General features: G+C 35.2%; 1 protein-coding gene across 1 annotated transcript in view; it reads right to left on the bottom strand.

Annotated features, from left to right (window-relative positions):
* The window catches only part of LEKR1 (leucine, glutamate and lysine rich 1), a 213,035-nt gene that overhangs the window by 127,493 nt on the left and 61,788 nt on the right, over positions 1-23,754 (bottom strand). The window contains exons 4-5 of the mRNA XM_010335744.2: positions 14,709-14,828; positions 6,583-6,758 (exon numbers count right to left, since the gene is read on the bottom strand). Coding sequence (XP_010334046.2) covers positions 6,583-6,758; positions 14,709-14,828 — 296 coding nt within the window. The remainder of the gene's footprint in view (positions 1-6,582; positions 6,759-14,708; positions 14,829-23,754) is intronic.

Raw genomic sequence — 23,754 nt, 5'->3', positions numbered from 1 at the left:
GACATTAGCCCCACATTAAATTTGCTCTTGGTTTTCAGGCAAGTGTAGTTCATGAATAAAGCCTGTCTTCTCTTTCCAGATTACAGACTATGTAAATATTAAGAACATGTAAGAAACCTTAGAAAGTACTCAGAGGTCCCAAAACCTCATATAAATATAATCAGGAACCTCATTATGAAAATGTGGATGTACTTTTACTTCCATTTCAATTCTACAAATTTCACTGAGCACCTTCTACGTGACAGGTTCAATACTCTTAAAACACTAGTAATATAGCATTCAGCAAAACAATCAAAATTCCGGTTTTCACTGACATTACAACCAGTAGGAGGAGACTGGCAGTAAACACATAAATCAATAAATGAATATTTCTGATAGTATTAGATATTATTAAAAATGAAACAGACCGGGCATGGTGGCTCATGCCTGTAATCCCAGTACTTTGGGAGGCTGAGGCAGGTGGATCATGAGGTCAGGAGTTTGAGACCAGTCTGGCCAGTATGGTAAAACCTGTCTCTACTAAAAATACAAAAATTAGCCGGTGTGGTAATGCACACCTGTAGTCCCAGCTACTCAGGAGGCTAAGGCAGGAGAATTGCTTGAGTCCGAGAGGCAGAGGTTGCAGTGAGCCGAGATCGTGTCACTACACTCTTGCCTGGGCAACAGCGCTCCAGCCTAGGCAACAGAGTGAGACTCCATCTCAAAAAAAAAAGAAAGAAACAGAAAATCAGGATAGAGAAGGACTATAAAGGAAGACAATGTGGTCAGTAAAGATTTTTCGAGGAGGTGACATTTGAACTGAGACTTTCAATTACAAGAAGGCATAGCTACTTGTTTGGGAGACTCTTAGCCAATTTTACCTGCATGAACCTGAAGAGTCACCCTTTTTCCACATACTGTACAGTCATGGCCACAGGTCACATTCAGGGAGAATAAAGTGAGTGAAGTTTTCTGAGGGAGGAGGGTTTTCCTCTACATGAAAGGGGTGTCATTGTCTCCTTGTTTGTTATTTTTCTATGATTGTGATATACTGCATTACATAACTAATATAACTGTTCCCAGCTATGTGGTTAACAGTCTTAAAATGGACAGTTGGCTTAAAAGTTTCCTAAAAAAGAAAACATGGATTATAGAAAATATTAATAATGCAACACAAATGAAAGCAAAAACAGAGTTGATTTCTCTCCAATTCCTATATGATTGAATTCACAATCATTGATATTATGAGGTAAATATTCTATAATAAGATGTGACAAGACACTCAAAAGTGAGAAAATTATCAAGATGACTATTTAACATGTGCATTCATAGTTTTTATATGAATACCCCATTACAAATAATAAAGAGACTGACAATACTAAGTGTTGGCAAAGATGTGCAGCAACTAGAGCTCTCATACACTCCTGGTAAAAATGTGAAAGGAGGCCGGGTGCAGTGGCTCACACCTATAATCCCAGCATTTTGGGAGGCTGAGGTGGGCAGATCATGAGGTCAGGAGATCGACACTATCCTGGCTAACATAGTGAAATCCCATCTCTACTAAAATACAAAAAATTAGCTAGGTGTGGTGTGCCTGTAGTCCCAGCTACTTGGGAGGCTGAGGCAGGAGAATTGCTTGAACCCAGAAGGCGGAGGTTGCAGTGAGCTGAGATAATACCACTGCACTCCAGCCTGGACAACAGAGGGAGACCCCATCTCAAAAAATATATATATATGAAAGGAACAACCACTTTGGAAAACTCTTGGGTAGTTTCTTAAAACATTGAATATACCCTACTATACAATTCAGCCATTCATTCCACTCTTAGGTATTTACCAAAAATAACAAAAATATCCACAAAAGACATATATGAATGTTCAAATAATGAAAATGATGCATAAGATATAGTATATTTACAAAATGAAATATAATTATGTAAAATGTATCTATATTATTAATTGCCAGAAGCAAGATTTCTCTGGCACAGATATGCAGATACTGGAAGTTAGAAGTCAGAAGTAAACTAAAGGTCCAAAGAATATGACCAACACACTGTCAGTGCCTGCTCCATTTAATAATATAGGTTTCAATGCTCACGCCTCAGACTCCCAAGCAGCTGAAGTTACAGGTGTGCACCACTACACCTGGCTAATTTTTGTATTTTTAGTAGAGACAGGGTTTTGCTATGTTGCCCTATGAACTCTTGAGCTCAAGCTACTGACTCTTCTCAGCCTCCCACAGTGCTAGGCATGAGCCATCACGTGCAGCCTAATACAGATACACTTTTTACATGTTTGTTATAATATTCCTCCATTTGCCTAAATTTAACTATTAAAGTTAAATTCCAAATTTAAAAGCATATTGTCATATAAAATGCATTTCTGAAGGCACACATTATATAACAAAATTGTTAATAAGTGAAATTGAAGTTTCATCGTTCAACATGATTTTTTTCCCCAACATTTATCTATGAAAGTTTTAAAACACAGAAAAGTTAAAATAATTGTGCACTGGACACAAATATACATACTACTTAGATTCTACAATTAATATTTTATTTGCTTAATCACATAACTATATATCTATCAAACTTTATACATCCATCAATCCATCTTATGAATATCAAGGTAAGTTGCAGAAATAGATATACTTCTTTCATCATACAGATGATTAGAGTTCAACATTTGCAAATATTTCTTATTTTTGAGTAAAATTTACCTACAGAAATATACAAATCTCAAGTGCACCAATAGATAAGGTTTGACAAATGTATCCATCTGTGTAATGCAAACCCCTATCAAAACATAAAGAATTACTATCATCAAAGAAAGTACCTTTGTGCTTTTCCAGCCAATCCTACTCTCTGAGGTAACCACTGTTCTGTCTCTTCCCCACTGTAGATTAGTTTTGCCTGTTTCTAGAACTTCATATAAATGAAATAATACAACATGTATTATTTGTGTAAGGCTATTTTCAAGTAGCATGATATTTTTTGAAGATTATCTATACTACTACATTATCTGCAGTTCATTATATATTCCACTGAATATATTCAATTTTTTATTTTTATTTTTATTTTATTTATTTATTTATTTATAAGAGAACCCATTCTACTACTGATGCATTCCTGAGCTTTTTGCAGTTTTAGGATATTTTGAATTAAGACTGAATAAAGTTGCTGAATATTCTCATGTAAGTATTTTGTAGACATATGTTTTCATGTTTCTTGGGTAAATACCAAAGGGTAGAATTTCAGGATCTTTGGATAGATGTATATTTAGTTTAATGAGAAACTGTGAAATCTTTTAAGTGGCTGTAGCATTTTACATTCTCAACAATTTGCATAAGAATTCCAGTGCTCTACTTCCTCAGTAACATCTGCTACCACCAAACTGGTTCATTTTAGCCAATCAGATGGGCCAATAATGTTGAGCACATTTTGTGTCTTGATTGGCCATTTATGTATCTTCCTGTGTAGTGTCTGTTCAGATCTTTTGGTCATTTTTGAATGAATCCTTTTATTATTGACTTGCAGGCATTCTTTCTTTCTTTTTCTTTTTCTTTTTTTTTTTTTTTGAGGCAGAGTTTCACTCTTGTTGCCTAGGCTGGAGTGCAGCAGCATGATCTTGGCTCACCGCAACCTTTGCCTTCCAGGTTCGAGCGATTCTCCTGCCTCAGCCTCCCAAGTAGCTGGGATTACAGGCATGCATGACCATGCCTGGCTTATTTTTTGTATTTTCAGTAGCGATGGGGTTTCTGCATGTTGGTCAGGCTGATCTTGAACTCCTGACCTCGAGTGATCCACCCACCTGGGCCTCCCAAAGTTCTGGGATTATAGGTGTGAGCAACATTCTTTATGTAACTGAGGCAACAGTTCTTGGTCACATATTTTGTAAATATTTTCTCTGTAACTTAACTATTCATTTTCTTACTGATAGCTTCTGATGAACAGATGTTTTAATTCTGATATTCTAATTCATCAATTTTCAATTTTTATTCTTTTATAGTTCTTACTCCTATGTCCTATCCAGGACATCTTCATTTACAATCACATCATGAACATATTTTGCTATGTTTCTTCTAGTAGTTTTATAATTTTATCCTTTGTGTTTATGTTTATGATTTGTCCTAAATTAATTTTCATGTACGGTGTGAGGTAGAACTTGAGGTATATTTTTCTACATGTGTATTCAGTTGGTCCAGCACAATTTGTTGAAACACTCTTTTTCCCATTGGATTGTTTTGGTGCTTTTGTCAAAAGTCGGTGGACTATATAATTAGGGTTATTTACCAGGCTATCTTGTTCCATTCATCTTTGCTGATCCATATGCCAGCACTATACTGATTTGATTACTCAATAGATCTTACGTGATGTTTAGAATGCCATCTTTTGGATTGTCTGAATACTTTTTAAAGAGTTATCTTTTAAACTGTGGATTAGCTTTTTAGCTACATGTTTTTGTATTTAATTTTTTGGTGGTTAGAAATTGTACTATACGTTCTTTTTTTTATTGCATTTTAGGTTTTGGGGTACATGTGAAGGACATGCAAGATTGTTGCACAGGTACACACATGGCGGTGTGATTTGCTGCCTTCATCCCCATCACCTACATCTGGCATTTCCCCCCATGCTATCTCTCCCCAACTCCCCACCTTACTGGTTTAAATAAAATAAATATTCTACCATGTCACATAAAATACAAATATAGTGCAACCAAATGAATCCACTTATCCCTGTCTTCATCCTTTAGGCTCTAGTTGTCATGTTATATTGACATACTTCATAAACTCCACAATATAATAATTCTTGCTCTAAATAAGCATGTGATTTTTTAATTTAAAGGAAAAGGGGCTTTTATATTTACTCATATTTGTCACTTACGGTGCATTTTATTCCCTCCCGAGGATGCTGGGGCTCCATTAATTTTTTTTCCCAATGCTTATCTCTCTTCTTCAAATCTAACAATTTTTATTGATTTATCTTAAAATTCACTGACTTTTTTCTGTAATGAAATATGCTATAAAAGTCCATCTAGTGAAATTTTATTTCAGACACTGTATTTTTCTATTCTTGAATTTCTCATTTTTTAATAGTTGCTTACTCAGATTTTCTTTCATTTGTTACTAGTATATTTTCCTTTATATCCTTGAGCACTGTTATGATCACTAATTTGAAACCCTGGTCAGCTAATTATATTGTCTGAGTTAACTGGTCTCTATTCTTTTGGATATAAGTAATTTTGGATTGTATACTGAGCATTGCAGGTGTTAGGTTATAAAGACTCTGGTGTTAGGTTATAAAGACTCTGAATCCTTGTTACGTTCTTCCAAAGAGTATTCATTTTTCTCTTGTTTTGTCTTCACAAGGAGTTAAGCTGGCTAAACTTAACGTATTAAATCTGTTTCCCATAGGGTAGGTGACAGCTAAGATATCAATTACTTTAGTTTTAGATGGACTACTTAGCGTGTTCCTTGAGCATATGCATTTCAGGAATAAGCTTGAGATGTGTAAAGAGTTTATATGCAAAATTTGAGCTCTCTTTCTCTGGCTTTCACTTTTTTGGGATATCCCCTTACTTCTCAGAGGCTGAGGTTGCCTTGTTCTCTATCCTCTAGTCTACAAATTTTGATCAAATTTTTAGCTTTCTTGCATGGAGCAAACTGTACCCTTCCCTCAGTCCAATATCCTTAAAAAGAAAAAATTCACTCACTGCCATGCCTTTCTTTCAACATAAAAAAAAGTTAATGGACTATTTTTTAGAGCAGTTTTAGGTTCACAGGAAAATTGAGCAGAAGTATGGACAGTTCCCATATCGCCCCTTCTCCACACATCCACAACGTCCCCCACTATAGGCATCCTGCACTGGAGTAGTACTTTCTTACAACTGATGAATCAACATTTTATTACTACCCAAAACTCATAGTTTACATTAGGGTTCATTCTTGGTGTTGTACATTCTATGAATTTTGGCAAATATATAATGACATGTCTCCACTATTGTAGTATTATAAAGAATAGTTTCACTGCCCTAAAAATGTTCTTTGCTCTGCCCATCTATCCTCTGCCTGGAACTCCTGGCAACCACTGATCATTTTACTGTTCCATAGTTTTGTCTTTTCCAAAATGTCATGTAGTTGGAATAATACAGTATGTAGCCTTTTGAAATTGGCATCCTTCACTTTATATGCCTTCTTTTAATTTTTGATACTCCCTCCATTATGTGTTTGGTTTGGGTCACTACTGTCTTTAAGTAGCTATTTTTTCTAGAATTTATAGTTGCTATCTATAAGAAGGCTTACCTAATATGAGATATGAGCTACTTAGACATTAAGAGAAGTTTTTAAAACAAATTAGTACCTTTAACAGTAACAAACAGACTTCTGGCCACAGTTCAAGATAGATGTATCATGGCTTATCTTATATAAACCTATAATAATTAAATTTCAGAACTGAAATAGATCTTAATGGTCATCTACTCTACCAACTGATAATGAAATTATTCCTAATTTCCATCAAATAAAATGAAATATTGTTATTTCATTACTTACGATGTATCGTTTACCAAAAAGGGACAATTATATTCTAAATATATGTAACAAACCTGTCAAGGCTGTTTCACTCATAGATTTAATTTGCAGAAAAATTTCTCCTTTCAGTGAAGTCCAGTTTTGGTAATTATCATACACTTCATTTTTAATATGGATTAGCTCCCTTTTAGTAAAAGTAAGTAATGAAAGAGTCTTATTCCAGAAATATTTGTACTCTGACAATCTTTGACTGCAAAGTAAAAAAATAAGTAAGATTTTAAAAAACAGTAAGCATAATAAACATTTCTTCAAAAACAGTTTTAGAGTGACCATATAATCTACTAATCGGAGACAAATTTTGAAACCAAAAGAAGTTGGTATTCATGTTATGCTGAGACAACATACAAACTAGGAATAACTCAGGTAGACTGAAGTGTATGGTCACTCTAACACAGTTCCATTTTGCCATTACTTTATAGCTAACTACCTTCATACATATTTATTCTAATTATATATATATATATATATATATATATATATATATATATATTCAACAGTAAACATTTAGTGAAGAAAATTAGGCCAGAGCAATTTAGTCTTAAATTCTAAATCAGAATCTTAGAGTCTTATACAGCATTTGCCCCACATAGCATGGTTGGACAGGCAGTGAAAAATCTGGAGTAATAATACATAAAACAATTCGAAGTGACTGATGTAGTGCTTTTGCTTCATAACATTCGACAGCTCTAATAACCGTGTTTTTTGTTATCTCAATGATTTTTATTACTTCAGATATTATGGTTTTAATTACCTTAATAATCAAGTACAGATATAGATTTGAGAGTTAGCAGCACAAAAGTGATGACTGAAGCTATGAGAGTATGACTATTGTGTCAATATTTATATCCCTGAGTAGACTAAGATATATAAGGCAGAGGTTATATCTATATCTGTCTTGCTCATCACAGTCTCTTTAGTATGTAGCACAGTGCCTACTGCATAATATGTACTTAACAAATACTGAATAAACGAGTAAATAAAATATGTTCCCCTTCTCAACTGAAGAAATGGAAAAGTGAGAAGTGCTAGGACACTGGAAAACACAAACATTTAAGGGATTGAAACTAAAAAAAAAAAAATCCCTCAAAGGAGACAAACAGTTGCTAAGAGATGAACAGTACCAAGGAGCCTAAGCAGAATATTGAGGATTCCTCACAAGGGAATTAATGTTTAACAACCTGGAAGTACGTATGAAACCCAAAGGATTTAAGGGTAAATACAACTCAATAAGTAGGGATAAAAGGACTTGGAACGTTGGTAAACTCCTCTATGTAAAAAATCCTAAAGAAGATACACACACACACACACACACACACACACACACACACACACGAATTAAACAAATTAATCAAAGTCACAGGATACATGATACATGATCCATATGCAAAAATCAATTTTATTTCTGTAATTAACAATGACCAATCTCCAAAATAAAATTAACAGTCCTATTCATAATAACATAACAGGAATAGAACATTTAGAAATAAATTTAATAAAAGAAATTCAAGAAAACAAAACATTTTTGAGAGGACTAAAGATCTCCATGGAAAAATATAACACATTCATGAACTGAAAGATGCAAAAATTTTAAAGGAAAAATTGTCCCCAAATTGATCTATAGATTCAATACTATACCTATCAAAATCCCAGCAGGCTACTTTGCAGAAATTCACAACTGATCGTAAAATTCATTATGGAGGGTCCAGAAGAGCAAAACTGATTTTGAAAACAAAGAAGAAAGGTAGAGGACTTATACTTCTTGATTTTAACATTTAATAAAAACTATAGTTTTTAAGAGAGTGGGACTTACATAAGACATCTAGATTAACAGAACAGAACAGAATATCCAAAAATAATCTTTTACATTTATGGTGAATTAATTTTAGGCAAAGATGTTAAGGTAATTCAATAAGGGAAAAAACGGTCTCTAACAAACAGTGCTGGAATGATTGAATATCCATGTGAAATAGGATGAATTTAGATCCTTACTTCATATCATACACAAAAGTTAGCAGAAATAGATCACAGATCTAAGTAAGAGCTAAAACTATAAAACTCTAAGGAAATACAAGAGAAAATCCTTGTAACAGGCTTAGACAGAGTTCTTATATACATAAGCAAAAGCACAATCTATAAAACAGATAAGTTGTATTTCCTCAAAAATAACAACTTTTCAAAAGACATTGTTAAGAATATAAAAGTAAGCCCGGGCAAGATGGCTATATAGGAACAGCTCTGTGTGCAGCTGCCAGCCAGATGGACACAGAAGTCAGGTGATTTCCACATTTCCAACTGAGGTACCTGGTTCATCTCACTGGGAATGGTTGGACAGTGGGTGCAGCCCAAGGAGGGTGAGTTGAAGCAGGGTGGGGAATCACCTCACCTGGGAAGTGCAAGGTGCTAGGGAACTCCCTCTCTTAGCCAAGAGAAGCCATTAGAGACTGTTTCCTGCACGCTGGCCGAGATATTGCACTATTCCCATGGTCTTTACTACCCACAGACCAGGAGATTCCTTCCAGTACCTACACAATCACCAGGGCCCTGGGTTTCCAGCACAAAACTGGGCGGCCATTTGGGCAGAAACTGAGCTAGCTGCAGTAGTTTTTCATACCCCAGTGGTGCCTGGAACACCAGCGAGACAGAACCATTCACTCCCCTGGAAAAGGGGCTGAAGCCAGGGAGCCAAGTGGTCTGGTTTGGCAGTTCCCACACCCACAGAGACCAGCAAGCTAAGATCCACTGACTTGAAATTCTCACAGCCAGCACAACAGTCTGAGCTGGACCTGGGTCGTTCGAGCTTGGTTGGGAAAGGGGCATCCACCATTGCAGAGGCTCAAGTAGGCAGTTTCAACCCCACAGTATAAGCAAAGCTGCTGGGAAATTCAAACTGAACAAAGCCCAACAAAGCTCAGCAGCTGCAGGCACTGTCTCACTAGATGTCCTTGCTGGGAAGCGCATCTCTGAAAAAAGGCAGCAGCCTGTCAGAAACTTATAAATAAAGCCCCCACCTTCCTGGGACAGAACACCTAGGAAAAGGGGCAGTAGTGGGTACAATTTCAGCAGATCTAAATGTCCCTGCCTGACAGCTCTGAAGAGAGCAGTGGATTTCTCAACACAGCATTTGAGCTCTGATAAGGGACATACTTCCTCCTCAAGTGGCTTCTTAGCACTGTGTAGCCTGCCTGGGAGACACCTCCCAGTAGGGGCTGACAGACACCTCATACAGGAGAGTTCTGGCTGGCATCTGGCGGGTACCCCTCTGGGACGAAGCTACCAGAGAAAGGAATAGGCAGCAATCTTTTTTTTTTTTTAATAGAGATGGGGTTTCACCATGTTGGCCAGGCTGGTCTTGAACCCCCAACCTCAGGTGATCCACCTGTGTCAGCCTCCCAAAATGCTGGGATTACAGGCATGAGCCACTGCGCCTGGCCGGCAGCAATCTTTTCTGTTCAGCAGTCTCTGATGGTGATTCCTAGGCAAGCAGGGTCTGCAGTGGACCTCCAGCAAATTCCAAGCAGACCTGTAGTAAAGGGGCCTGACTGTTAGAAGGAAAACTGAGAAACAAAAAGAAACAGTTTCAACGTCAACAAAGACCCCATCCAAAGGTCACTGACCTCAAAGACCAAAGGAAGATAAATCCATGAAGATGGGAAGAAATTAGCGTTAAAAGACTGAAAACTCCAAAAACCAGAATGCCTCTTCTCCTTTAAGGGATCACAGCTCCTCACCAGCAAGGGAACAAAACTGGATGGAGAATGAGTCTGATGAATTGACAGAAACAGGCTTCAGAAGGTGGGTAATAACAAACTTCTCTGAGCTGAAGGAGCATGTTCTAACCCAATGCAAGGAAGCTAAGAAACTTGATTAATGGTTAGATGAAATGCTAACTAGAATAACGAGTTTAGAGAAGAACACAAATGACCTGATGGGGCTGAAAAACACAGCACAAGAACGTCGTGATGCATATACAAGTTTCAATACCCAAATCAATCAAGCAGAAGAAAGGATATCAGAGATTGAAGACTAACTCAATCAAATAAAACAAGAAGACAAGATTTTAAAAAGTGAAAAGAAATAAACAAATCCTCCAAGAAATATGAGATTATGCAAAAACATCAAATCTACATTTGATCAGTGTACCTGAAAGTGGCCATTCCTCAGGGATCTAGAACTAGAAATACTATTTGACCCAGCAATCCTATTACTGGGTATGTGCCCAGAGAATTATAAATCATTCTGTTATAAAGACACATGCACACATATGTTTATTGCAGCACTATTCACAATAGCAAAGACTTGGAACCAACACAAATGCCCCTCAATGATAGACTGGATAAAGAAAATGTGGCACATATATACAATGAAATACTATGCAGCCATAAGAAAGGATGAGTTCATGCCCTTTGCAGGGGCATGGATGAAGCTGGAAACCATCATTCTCAGCAAACTAACCCATGAACAGAAAACCAAACACTGCATGTTCTCACTCATAAGAGGGAGTTAGGAGAACACATGGACACAGGGAGGGAAACATCACACAGTGGGGATTGTTGCAGGGTGGGGGGTTGGGGGGGATAGCATTAGAAGAAATACCTAATGTAGATGATGGGTTGATGGATGCTGCCAACCACCATAGCATGTGTATACCTATGTAAGAAACCTGCATGTTCTGCACATGTACCCCAGAACTTAAAGTACAATAATAATAATAATAATAATAATAATAATAAAAGATAAGCCACTGGGAGAAAATATTTGAAAACCACATTGCATATAAAGGACTTATACCCAGAATATAGAAATAACTCTTACAATCACATAATAAGAAAACAAACCGATTAAAAATGGGCAAAATATGTGTCACTAATAAGATATACAAATGATTAACAAGCAAATGAAAAGATGCTCAACATCATTAGTAATTTCAGAAACATAAAGCCACAAGGAGATGCTATTTTACATCCACTAGAATGACTACAATAAAACAGACAGACAATAATAGTAAATGTTGACAAGAAAAGGGAGAAACTAGAAGCCTCATTCATGGCATGGGAATGTAAAATGTACAGCCACTTTGGAAAACAGGTTGGCAGTTAAAAAAATTAAATATAGATTAATCATATGATCTAGTGATTCCACACTTGGGTATCTACTCCAAAGAATTAAAAACACAAAGACTGGTATATGGATGTTTATAGTAGCATTATTCATAATTACCAACAAGTGGAAATAATCCAAATATCCATCAACTGGTAAATGGATAAATAAAATGTGATAAAGCCATACAATGGAATCCTATTCAGCAAGAAAAAGGATCAAAAATATGGATAAATGCCACAACATGAATGAACCTCAAAAAATATAACTAGTAAAAGCCAGATATAAAGACCACATATTGTTTGATTCTATATATCTGAAATGTCCAGAAAAGGGTAAATCTATAGAAAGAGAAAGGTTAGTTGCCTAGAACTGGAGGTCAGGACAGAGACTGAAGATGGTATGAGGAACTGGAAAGTCTTTTTTGGAATCAGTCAAGTATTCTAATATTGGATGTGGTTGCCAATCTAATAGCTAATATTGGTGGCACAACTCTGCAGGTTTATTAAAAATAACTAAATTGTCTCCTTATGATAGGTGAATTTCATGATATGCAAATTATATCCCGATGAGGATGTTTTTAAAAAGGTATGGGGTAATAAACTATGGGATCAAGGATAGAAAACAAAGTAAAGCCAAAATATGGCTGGGAAAATTTACTAGCATCCTTAATTAGGCTGAAGAAGTGAAGTGAAAGTGAGAGAGCTGCAAGAGAAATTTTTGAAGTTGACATTGAAAATCTGAGAGATGAAAAAGTCTAGCTTTACAAATAAAATTTAAAGGATAAGTACTCTATATTTCAAATAATTTATGAAAGTTTCACAATATGAATCCTCTAAAAGTAAATACTACTAGAATATTTCAAATATGGTCTGATTTGGAATACTGAACTTATACACAACTTTATGAAGTGTATGTATTTCATTCAGGTTTTTAATGTCTATTTTATAGGCCTTCTACAATTAATTTGCATTTTTAAAAGACTCTTTATTCTGAGTAGCAGATGTGCTGAGCCAACCAATGTGCCAACTAATGTGTGGAGCCCTTGCAAGACACGGGCTGGAAATGATGTCAGGGAAAATACTGAACACGAAAGCATACTTTGCTGGAGGCTAGTGATTCTGCCCAATTGTAATTAATCAAATGAGAGAAGAATTTATAAAAACTCCAAAACATAGTTCACTGATCCACTGAATCTTCCTTTTGGGCTCCATAAATAAAGATGACACATCTGAGTAGAAAGCTCATGTTTCTTTCCCTTACCTCTTTTTTTTTTTTTCATCCCACATTTGGCCCATGAATCCTGTACCTCTTCAAGAAAGAAGATTATAAGCTTCTTTTCTTTATCCAGAGCAATCACTAAGTTTTATGCCCTAATATTTTTAAAATAATCAATAATCTAGCTTAAAATCAACGTCTAGTAATGCACCAAAGTCACTGTACTCTACAAATTTGGTTTGATTTTATTTTTAATAGTATGCCTTTTTTCTATGGAATATATTATATCTACTAGTGAGAGTATAAATAAAGTCAATAATTATTTCTATTCATTATTATAAACTGTAATTTGTACTATCTAGTTGACTAGTTACTTCCAAAATTGTTTTAATATGTACTATTTTTAGATTAGTCAGATCCCAGACTAATTTGTGATCTTTTAACTAAAAATGAGCAAAAATCACAGATCTATAAAAACATGTGAACAAAATAATCTGTTAAAAGTATAACTCAAAATGATGACAAAATTAGAATATAGAATAAAAATAACACTTCCATATGTATGTCTACATTTCTTCAAAATTTTAAAATACTGAAGATAACATGCAAAAATGAAAATAATGAGGATCAACTTTATCAGTATCATATCCTGAAGCAGCAGTAATTATCTGATCTAGTCCCAGTCCAGCCTTTAAAGGTCAAACTTACCATCCATGATGGCATTAGTGGATAAAACAGATGGGACTTTTGCAGTAGACTTGAGTCAAAGCTATTACAGAAGCCAAAAATGAATACTGATAGTTCTGATTAAAATACAAAAGTTGGGATCACTTGGATAGCATTATCCTGTTGGTTCAATATCAGATTTCTAGGAAAGGATTAAGGGAATTTCTGATGATAAAAAAAAATTTTATCTTGTTTTTTACCTTGTTTTGTGAGTGGACTTCATTCATGCATTCATTCAAAACTTACGTATTGAGCATCAGTTATGTGCAAGGCATTTATAAAAGGTAGATGGTCCAATAGGTTATCAGATAATGCATTAAAAATTATTAGTCTACAGAATGTTTTTGAGAATATTCCTAATAATTATTAGATAAAAAACAAAAATCTAACATTCAAAATACTCACCCAGCATATTTTTTTGGTCATCTTGAACCTATGTCATTTGCCATGTTGAATTAATTTATTTGCTTCCCTTTTCTAAGAGCTAAAAGTTATTCAATTTAAAAAGAAATTATTTTTTCTCAAAAAAAATAAAAAAAAAAGAAATTATTCTTTCTCATAAACATTCTCAATATATTCAATTTACGTTTTAGGAAAGAAAAAGAACTTCCTAGATTCTTTAGAACACTGAATTTTATCTTTAGGTATTATAAATCCTCCAAAGATTATATAAAAGCAGAATTAACATGCTTTACACTGGAGATTTCTGAATTTAAGGAGTATGCTAATATTATATAGGAAGTTTTCCTATTCTGTTGCTTTTCTTGTCACTGGGCTATCACTCAGGGGATCAAATAGACCAAGAAATATTGGTGAAGAGGGAAATTAGTTACCGTGCTTTCATTCTAAATGTCACCATAAAATAAGAACAATAACAGCATACTATTAGAACAAGGCATATGCTTAATTTAAATTTAATTAGTAAAATTATTCATTGTGATAATGGTTTAAACAAGAGAAAAGATAATGTAATGCTGTTTCACTTTTCTCAATCACACCAGATATAGAAATCATATGACTAAAATGTGTTTGGCTATTTACAAAATTAATATTAAACATATATTTTTCATCTTTATAATTTTCAGTTATTTAATCTTACCTGAAGATGTCTGATTGTCTATATTTAATTTTTAATTCATCTTGCAAATGACTCAGTTGCTTCTTTACTTTCTGAAATTCATTTTGTTGACTTTTTAACTGCATGCCTATATCATAAATTCTAAAAATAAAAACAAATATCCCTTAAGTATTCCTTCATATGTATTATTTTTAAATTAATGTTTAAATGTACTTACTTTTAATGAAAATGAGTAGAAGAAACTAAGCCTCTTATAAATGCTATAAGAATGTACAGAAAAAATATGAAGAGACCAAATCTTGGACACCAATCCTGGAAGAAGAGTAGAATTTATGGGCAAGGGGGAAAAGTAAAGAATACTGAAGAGAGGCAGAACTAGATTCTTTTTGTATTGTTCAACTGTTTACAATGAATATATATACATAAATATTGATCACAATATAATTCATTTAAAGTAATACATGTTCAAATTTAAAATGTCAAATATTACTGCCTTAGTCCATTTTGTGTTGTTATAAAAGAATATCTGAGGCTGGGCAATTTATAAGGAAAGGAAAGTTTATTTTGCTCATGATTCTGGTGGCTGGAAAATTCAAGACTGGATGCTGCATCCAGTGAGAGCCTCATGCTGCTTCCACTTATGGCAGAAAGTGGAAGGGGGCATGTGCAAAGGGATCACATGGTGAGAGAGGAAGCAACAGAGAAAATCAAGGAAGCCAACTCTTTTTTTGTGTGGGGCTTTTGGTAAGAAGTCATTCAGAAGAACATGAGTTAACTTTTGGTATAATGAATGAATGAAAAATGAGGATCAAAATTAAAACTGTTAAGTATATATGCATGCAAAGTAAAATTTACATGAGGAAAAAGATGCCTGACATTTTATCTTCTTGGTAACGCTATCCAATGTCCCAAAAGTAACATCGTAACATTATAAACTAGATCTAATATATCATGACAATGGGATATTCTAATATAGCTTAATTAATTAAAAAGACAATTAGATTTGTTAGTGTGTAGTTGCTATAAAGTTATTAATCTATTTCTAAGATAAATGTACAGAAATATTGGTTACCAAGAAAACACATTTTTTTTTATCACATATAATCAAACAATTGAAAATGAACTGAGGCATTACATTCAGCTGTGAATAACAGGAAGCACTAGAAATTTCCTGATAAAAAGGAAGGTGCTGCTTCTTGCATGAAAGTCTTGGGTGAGAGACCAGTCACTGCACAATGCAGCAGAAGAATAAGCTCCCACTTAGTTGGTTTTTATGGCAGCATGGTTGCTGTTCACCTGAATCAAGAACAGAGTCACTAACAGTCGGAACAACAATGCTTATAAGACAAAGTAGACCTTAAACCAACTCAATCTATAGATTAGGGGAGTTGGGCATCAGAGAATATTTCCAGCCATGACAATGTGAATTAGTTCTCTGGTAAACACTTCATAGTTTCTGGGGGGGTGGGAAGCAAAGAAAAGAAAGGATGCATCTTTAATGTGGGGCATCTGGGGACATCTCCGGAGACCTAAAACTCTGAGAAAAGAAAAGTCAAGTGATTTGGAGGGTACTCTCGATTAGCAGGCCAAAATATAAGGATAATGGGTTGAAAGCAGGTGGCCATGTACCTCTCCTTGTGTTTTAACAACCAGCTATGTTGGGAACTAATCCATTCTTGCCAGAGCAAAAATTCCATTCACTCACAATGGAGGAGATTAATCTATTCATGAGGAATCTGCCCCTACAACCAAAACACCTCTGACTAGGCCCTATCTCCCAACACTGCTTTACTGAGGACCAAATTTCATCATGAGTTTTAGTGAAGACAAACCACATCCAACCATAACAAACACTAAAAGGGTTATTTAAAAAAAAAAACAGTAACCGTGTGCCTCTACCCCAATTCTCACTGTCAAAGGCAACTTTTAATGTTTTTCCCATTTCTCCTACTTATTTCCATATTACTAAATAACATATTTACACTATTTCCTAATATTTAATTTTATATGTTACTTAGTGATATATATCAGTTAAGATCTAGTTCTGCAACATAACTGAGACCTGAATATGATGGCATAAATATACATATAATCTCACATAAAACAAATGCATTGGTAACCAGTCCAGTGCTAGTATCATATGTTATCAGAGCCTCATATCCTTCCTACACCTTTGGTCTACCATCTTTGGTATCCGTACTTTATTCTCATAGTCCATATGGTGGTGAAAGCTTCAACCATTACATTCCCATTCCAGGTCAGCAGCAAAATAATAATGGCCTACTCCATCCCTTTTAAGTCAATCTCCTTAAAGTACCACTGAATACTTCTACTAAACTTAGATACATGGCCATATTTAGCTGCATATGCAGCTAGAAGGTGTCATCGTTTAAAGATTATCCCCCAGATATATTCATAGTTCTGTTACTTAGAAGGCAAAATAAATGTTGGGGTAGGTAGCTAATAAGAATTTACCATCCTACATACCTACATACTCTTCTCTTAATCCTCCCAATATAGTTAAATCAGCACTTTTTATTAAATTATATTTAGCATTTACATTGTTGGTCACTGTGAGCCACATATAATGCTATGATTACATTTCTTTCTTATATAACTTTGTTGTCTCTGGAATTAAAAACTGTCTCCTTTTCTCCTTTCATTCTTTTCTGGGTACTATATTTGCTCTTCTTCCGTCTTGGACAGAGAGGTAATTCTTCTCCCAACACCTTCAGACATAGTAGATAATCTTTCCAAATCATCTCTTTTCCAGGAGGTAGCCTTCCGGAAGTTCTCCATCCCCCTGCTCTAGTCTGGTTTATGCTCAGGCTTGACTACACAGCTGTCATCATGAGACTTCCCTTCTCCATCACTTCAGGAACTGTCCTCATCTCTCTTTCATGTCAATTTTCCTATACCTTGGTTCTGAAGTTTTCTTCCTTCTTGGTTTACTCCTTGGAGCAAATCGTCCAGAAATTTCCTGTGCATAGGAAGTAAACTTGAGACTCTGGATGTCTGAACATGTTATTATTTTATCTCAGACTGGACAGTTTGGCTGAATAGAAAATCACAGATTTGAAAAATATTCAGCAGAAAATTAGGACAACATTCCATTGTTTCCTAACTTCCAGTGATGCTGATGAGAAATCAATGACATTCTCATTTATATTTCTTTGTGTGATATTATGGTGGCTCCCCCAACCTTCCCTCTATTTCAGAAACTTTTTCTGAAAGAAATTTTTTCACTTTTCACTTGGGATTCTTCAATCTGACCACAATGTATCATCATGTTAATTTTTTGTCATTCTCTGTGCTGGGTCCTTGGTGAGTACTTGCCTTGGAAACTGATTTCTTTAGTTTCCAGAATTTTTCCCATGGGGAGAATAATGCTTTTCTGTCCATTTTCCGTTTCTGTCTGGAATATCTTTCTATTATTTTAAATGAAGAATTTCTTCAAGAAATCTTCTAACTTTCTTATCCTTTTTCTATCATTTTACCACTTTTAACTTTCTGTTCTTTCATTATCTTCCATCCTATTAAAGTTTTAACTTTGGCTATCATATTCTAACTACCAAAAATTCCTTCTTATTCTCCAAAAGGCCTTTTTTAATTGTCCCTTTTCTTGTCCCATTAATACAGTTTATATTTCTTTGAGGATATCAATTCTAGTATGTTTTTGAAGTTTTCTTCAGTTTGCTGCATTGCTTCTGTTTCCTTTTGAGACTTTTCTTTGTTTCACTTTCTGGCTTTCATGTTTGAGGCTCTGCCCAGAAGTCTGATGGTCCTTTGTTGTCTATTTATAATTAGCAATGAGGTACTCTCACAACTAACCTCATGCAGAATGGGCAAAAGCTGGAAGCATTCATCTTGAAAACAGGAACGAGACAAGGATGCCCTCTCTCACTACTCTTATTCAACCTAGTATTAAGAATTCTGGCCAGAGTAACCAGGCAAGAGAAAAAAATAAAGTACATCCAAATAGTTACAGAGGAAGTCAAACTATCACTCTTTGCAGATGACATGATTCTATGTCTAGAAAACCCCATAGTCTCAGCCCAAAAGCTCCTTCAGATGATAAACAACTTTGGTAAAGTTTCAGAATACAAAAATAGCATACAAAATTCACAAATATTCCAATACACCAACAGCAGCCAAGCTGAGAGCCATATCAGGAATGCAATCTCATTTACAATTACCACAAAAAGAAAAGAATGCCTAGGAAAACAATTAACCAGGGAGGTAAAAAAAAATCTCTACAATGAGAATTATAAAACACTGCTCAAAGAAAGCAGAGCTGACATAAACAAATGGAAAAATATCCCATGCTCATGGATAGCAAGAATCAGTATCATTAAAATGTCCATACTGCCCAAAGCAGTATATTTTAATATATTTAGATAGTCAATAAACATTTTAATATATTTAGATATTCAATAGTATTCCTGTCAGACTACCAAAGATATCCTTCACAGAACTATTAAAAAACTGAAAGTGATAGGGAGAATGAAACCAACCTGGAAAACAGTCTTCAGGAGAACTTTCACAGCCTAGCAAAGCAGGCCAACATTGAAATACAGGAAATACAGAGAACACCACAAAGGTATTCTTCAAGAAGAGCAACCCCAAGGCACATAATCATCAGATTCATCATGGTTGAAATGAAGGAAAAAATGCTAAGGGCAGCTAGAGAGAAAGGTCCGGTTACCCACAAAGGGAAGCCCATCAGACTCACAGCGGATCACTCAGCAGAAACCCGACAAGCCAGAAGAGAGTGGGGGCCAATATTCAACATCCTAAAAGAAAAGAATTTTCAAACCAGAATTTCATATCCAGCCAAACTAAGCTTCATAATTGAAGGAGAAATAAAATCCTTTACAGACAAGCAACTGCTGAGAGATTTCATCACCACCAGGTCCACCCTACAAGAGCTCCTGAAGGATGCCCTAAACATGGAAAGAACAACCAGTACCAGCCACCACAAAAACATACCAAACTGTAAAGACCATCAACCATGAAGAAACTGCATCAACAAATGGGCAAAACAATCAGCTAGCATCAAATGGCAGGATCAAATTCACACATAATAATATTAACCTTAAATGAAAATGAGCTAAATGCCCCAATCAAAAGACAGAGACTGGCAAACTGGATAAAAAGTCAAGATCCATCGGTGTGCTGTATTTAGGAAACCCATGTCATGTGCAAGGACACACATAGGCTCAAAATAAAGGGATGGAGGAAAATTTACCAAGCAAATGGAGAGCAAAAAAAAAAAAAAAAAAAAAAGCAGGAGTTGCAATCCTAGTCTCTGATAAAACAGACTTTAAACCAACAAAGATCAAAAGAGAAAAAGAAAGGCATTATGTAATGGTAAAAGGATTAATGCAACAAGAAGAACGAACTATCTGAAATATATACGCACCCAATACAGGAGCACCCAGATAACATAAAGCAAGTTCTTAATGACCTACAAAGAGATTTAGACTCCCACAGAATAATAGTGGGAGACCTTAACTGTCAATACTAGACAGATCAAAGAGACAGAAAATTAACAAGGATATCCAAGACCTGAACTCAGATGTGGACCAAGAGGACCTAATAGACATCTACAGAACTCTCCACCCCAAATCCAAGGAATATACATTCTTCACAGCACCACTATGCACTTACTCTAAAATTGGGCACATAATTGGAAATAAAACACTCCTCAGCAAATGCAAAAGAAAAGAAATCATAACTAACAGTCTCTCAGACCACAGTGCAATCAAATTAGAACTCAGGATTAAGAAACTCACTCAAAACCACACAACTATATAAAAACTGAATAATGTGCTCCTGAATGACTACTGGATAAATAATAAAATGAAGACAGAAATAAATATGTTCTTAGAAACTAATGAGAATGAAAACACAGCGTACCAGAATCTCTGGGACACATTTAAAGCAGTGTGTAGAGGGAAACTTACCGCACTAAATGCCCACATGAGAAGCAAGGAAAGATATAAAATTGACACTCTAACATCAAGATTAAAAACACTAGAGGAGCAAGATCAAACAAATTCAAAAGCTAGCAGAAGGCAAGAAATAACTAAGATCAAAGCAGAACTGAAGGAGATAGACACACAAAAAATTAAGAAATCCCAGACCTAGTTTTTTGAAAAGATCAACAAAATAGATCAACTGCGAGCCAGACTAATAAAAAAGAGAAAAGATTAAAATAGATGGAATAAAAAATAATAAAGCAGATATCACCACCAATCCCACAGAAATACAAACTACCATCAGAGATTACTACAAAAACCTCTATGCACATAAACCAGTAAATCTAGAAGAAATGGATAAATTCCTGGACTCTCACACCCTTCCAAGACTAAACCAGGAAGAAGCTGAATTCCTGAATAGACCAATAACAAGGTCTGAAGTTGAGGCAGTAATTAATAGCCTACCCACCAAAAAATGCCCAGGACCAGACGGGTTCACAGTGTTACTTAAAAACCTAAAAAGATTGTTTTAAAAAGCCCAGACAGTCTCATTACATGTGTGCAAAAATATCTCAGGTTTATAAATGGAAAAAATGCAGAAATAGTAGATATTTAAGCTTATATAGTACAGTGCTACATTATAAGATTAAACATATGTATTAAACATTCCTTAATAGAAACCTATTCCAATTATTAACATTCACTCAGAAAAGAATTCTCAGTCTGTGTTTATAAAACATTTTTCTAATTTTAAAAAACGTGCACATTGAAACACTTTCCAAGGTCACTTCTTCAATATATATTTATCCAAATGAATATTACATATAAATAGCATCTCAATCCATCTAACTAAACTCCCTGAGATGAACATGTGGTCATATTAGTTCACTCTGACTTGGCTCTGCTATTCTACTTCACTTCTTTCATATCAAAATGATATAGTTAAAAATGACATTATTGGAAAAGCACAAATGTTTACTTTTACTCTACATATCAACTTTATGAAATAATTCCTGAAACACTAAAATACAGTATGTACTGTGCTAGTGCACAGTTTTCTCTAACAGTCATAATTAGGCACAGAATGTGAACACTACATTGATGTAAGGACATAATGTTGTCTAGTCAGAGGGTGTTCCTGAAAATAGTGGGTACTAACAGCAAGTTCTAGTGGAGAGAGTCCTGTACTGGGGAGTTAGATGACTTGTATTTTAATACTCTTGCCAATGCAACCACAAAAACATTTATTATCCTTATGTATTTCTCAATTTTTCTTAGTTAACATAATTAAAATGAATCATGTGAGAATCATTAAGTTGTAAAACAAATTAGAGGAAGGTATTATAGTCCCTTCTTAATTATTTTCATTTGAATTACCTATTAATATTATTCATAATCATAATATTCTGAAGGGAAGTACTTTTAAAACTCCCTTTTAGCTTCCCTCCATAGTTTTAAAAAACCCAAGAAAGCGGGTCACATCACTGGGGATTTTACCACCTGTAATCTTCACTTTTTTTTGGCCAAGCTTCTGGTACTGAAGATTGTTTGTAGTCTTTCCCTCAAACTGAGTTTGCAGCAATCAAAGAAGATAGGTGGAAGTTCGAGGTCTGAAAAAGTGAAGTGGGGGATTCTCAGGATTACATCCTACCAAGGTTTGACAGGTAAAGGTATCCAAAAATCATGGGGAAAATTGGAACTGCAACAAAGAAATCAATCAGAGCAAGGTAGTACTTCAGGAGTTCTTGGGAAACAGAGCTCAAAAACTGACATACAACTGCCAATTGTAAGTGGCTTCTATACCTGCCCCTTTCAAATTAACCACTACCTAAATCCATTCAGAAAATTAAGCTGCCTTTTAAAGAAGTAGGGAATGGGAGGATCCAAATATTATAGATAGATAAATCATTTAGTATTTAATACAATAAGAAAGAACTCTTATTTTGCAGAGAACTCACTGGCACTTTGTGAAATCCTTCAGGCAGAAAGAAACCAAACCACTGTATCCACTCTCAGGAGCTATGGCAACTTCAAAAATGTCAACAGGAAATGCACAGGACTGGAATGTCACTAACACACAAGTGTACAGAACGGTAGCAATATTTAAAACCAAATTATTTGGGAATACAATTAATTTCCTCTTGAGTGGTATTATATTGCTTTTATTTAGAAAATTAGCATGACATCTTCCTATGAAATTCTAATTTACTCAAATATGTCCTTCTGTTGATAGTCTTAATTTTATACCAAAGAGTCATTATCGTGTATAGTATCGATGTACTTTTAGTACATTCAGTACACTGATAATAAACTTACTCCTTTATAGCTTGACTCCTTCTTAAGTGTGCTTGCCCTATTAAGGATCAGAAATATTTACCTTTGTTAACAGGTAAGGAAGTTCAATATTCCAATAACATTGTCTTCTAAAGCTATCAGCTTGACTTTGATACCACACATTCCTATTTATTACCTCATCCCTCTATCTCTCTCTCCCCACCTCTCCCAAAAAAGGCAGGATAAAAGTACCTGCATTGGACTGACTCAGCATAGGTTTTTAAATAACCTCATTTAATTAATCTAATTTGAGCTTTATTTGGTCTTTGATTCTTCATTTATTTTCCTGTTTCTTTAATATTTAGATAGTCTACTAAAATAATACATCTTTCTTTGACCAAATATGGTACTCTTAAGTTTTACTGGTGCAAAAACAGAAGTGAAAAATATTTCTTTTTTTTGAGACGGAGTTTTGCTCTTGTTACCCAGGCTGGAGTGCAATGGCACGATCTCGGCTCACCGCATCCTCCGCCTCCTGGGTTCAGGCAATTCTCCTGCCTTAGCCTCCTGAGTAGCTGGGATTACAGGTATGTGCCACCATGCCCAGCTAATTTTTTGTATTTTTAGTAGAGACAGGGTTTCACCATGTTGACCAGGATGGTCTCGATCTCTTGACCTCGTGATCCACCCGCCTCAGCCTCCCAAAGGGCTGGGATTACAGGCGTGAGCCACCGCACCTGGCTCATAAGTTAAAAATATTAAGCTTGACTTAAAAAAAAAAAAAAAAAAACATGTTGGGCACAGTGGCTCAC

Source organism: Saimiri boliviensis, chromosome 9 (genome assembly GCF_048565385.1).
Source record: "Saimiri boliviensis isolate mSaiBol1 chromosome 9, mSaiBol1.pri, whole genome shotgun sequence".
Classification (NCBI taxonomy): Eukaryota; Metazoa; Chordata; class Mammalia; order Primates; family Cebidae; genus Saimiri; species Saimiri boliviensis.
The sequence above is the reverse complement of the archived record's forward strand: the minus strand, read 5'-3'. Positions and strand labels throughout refer to the sequence as shown.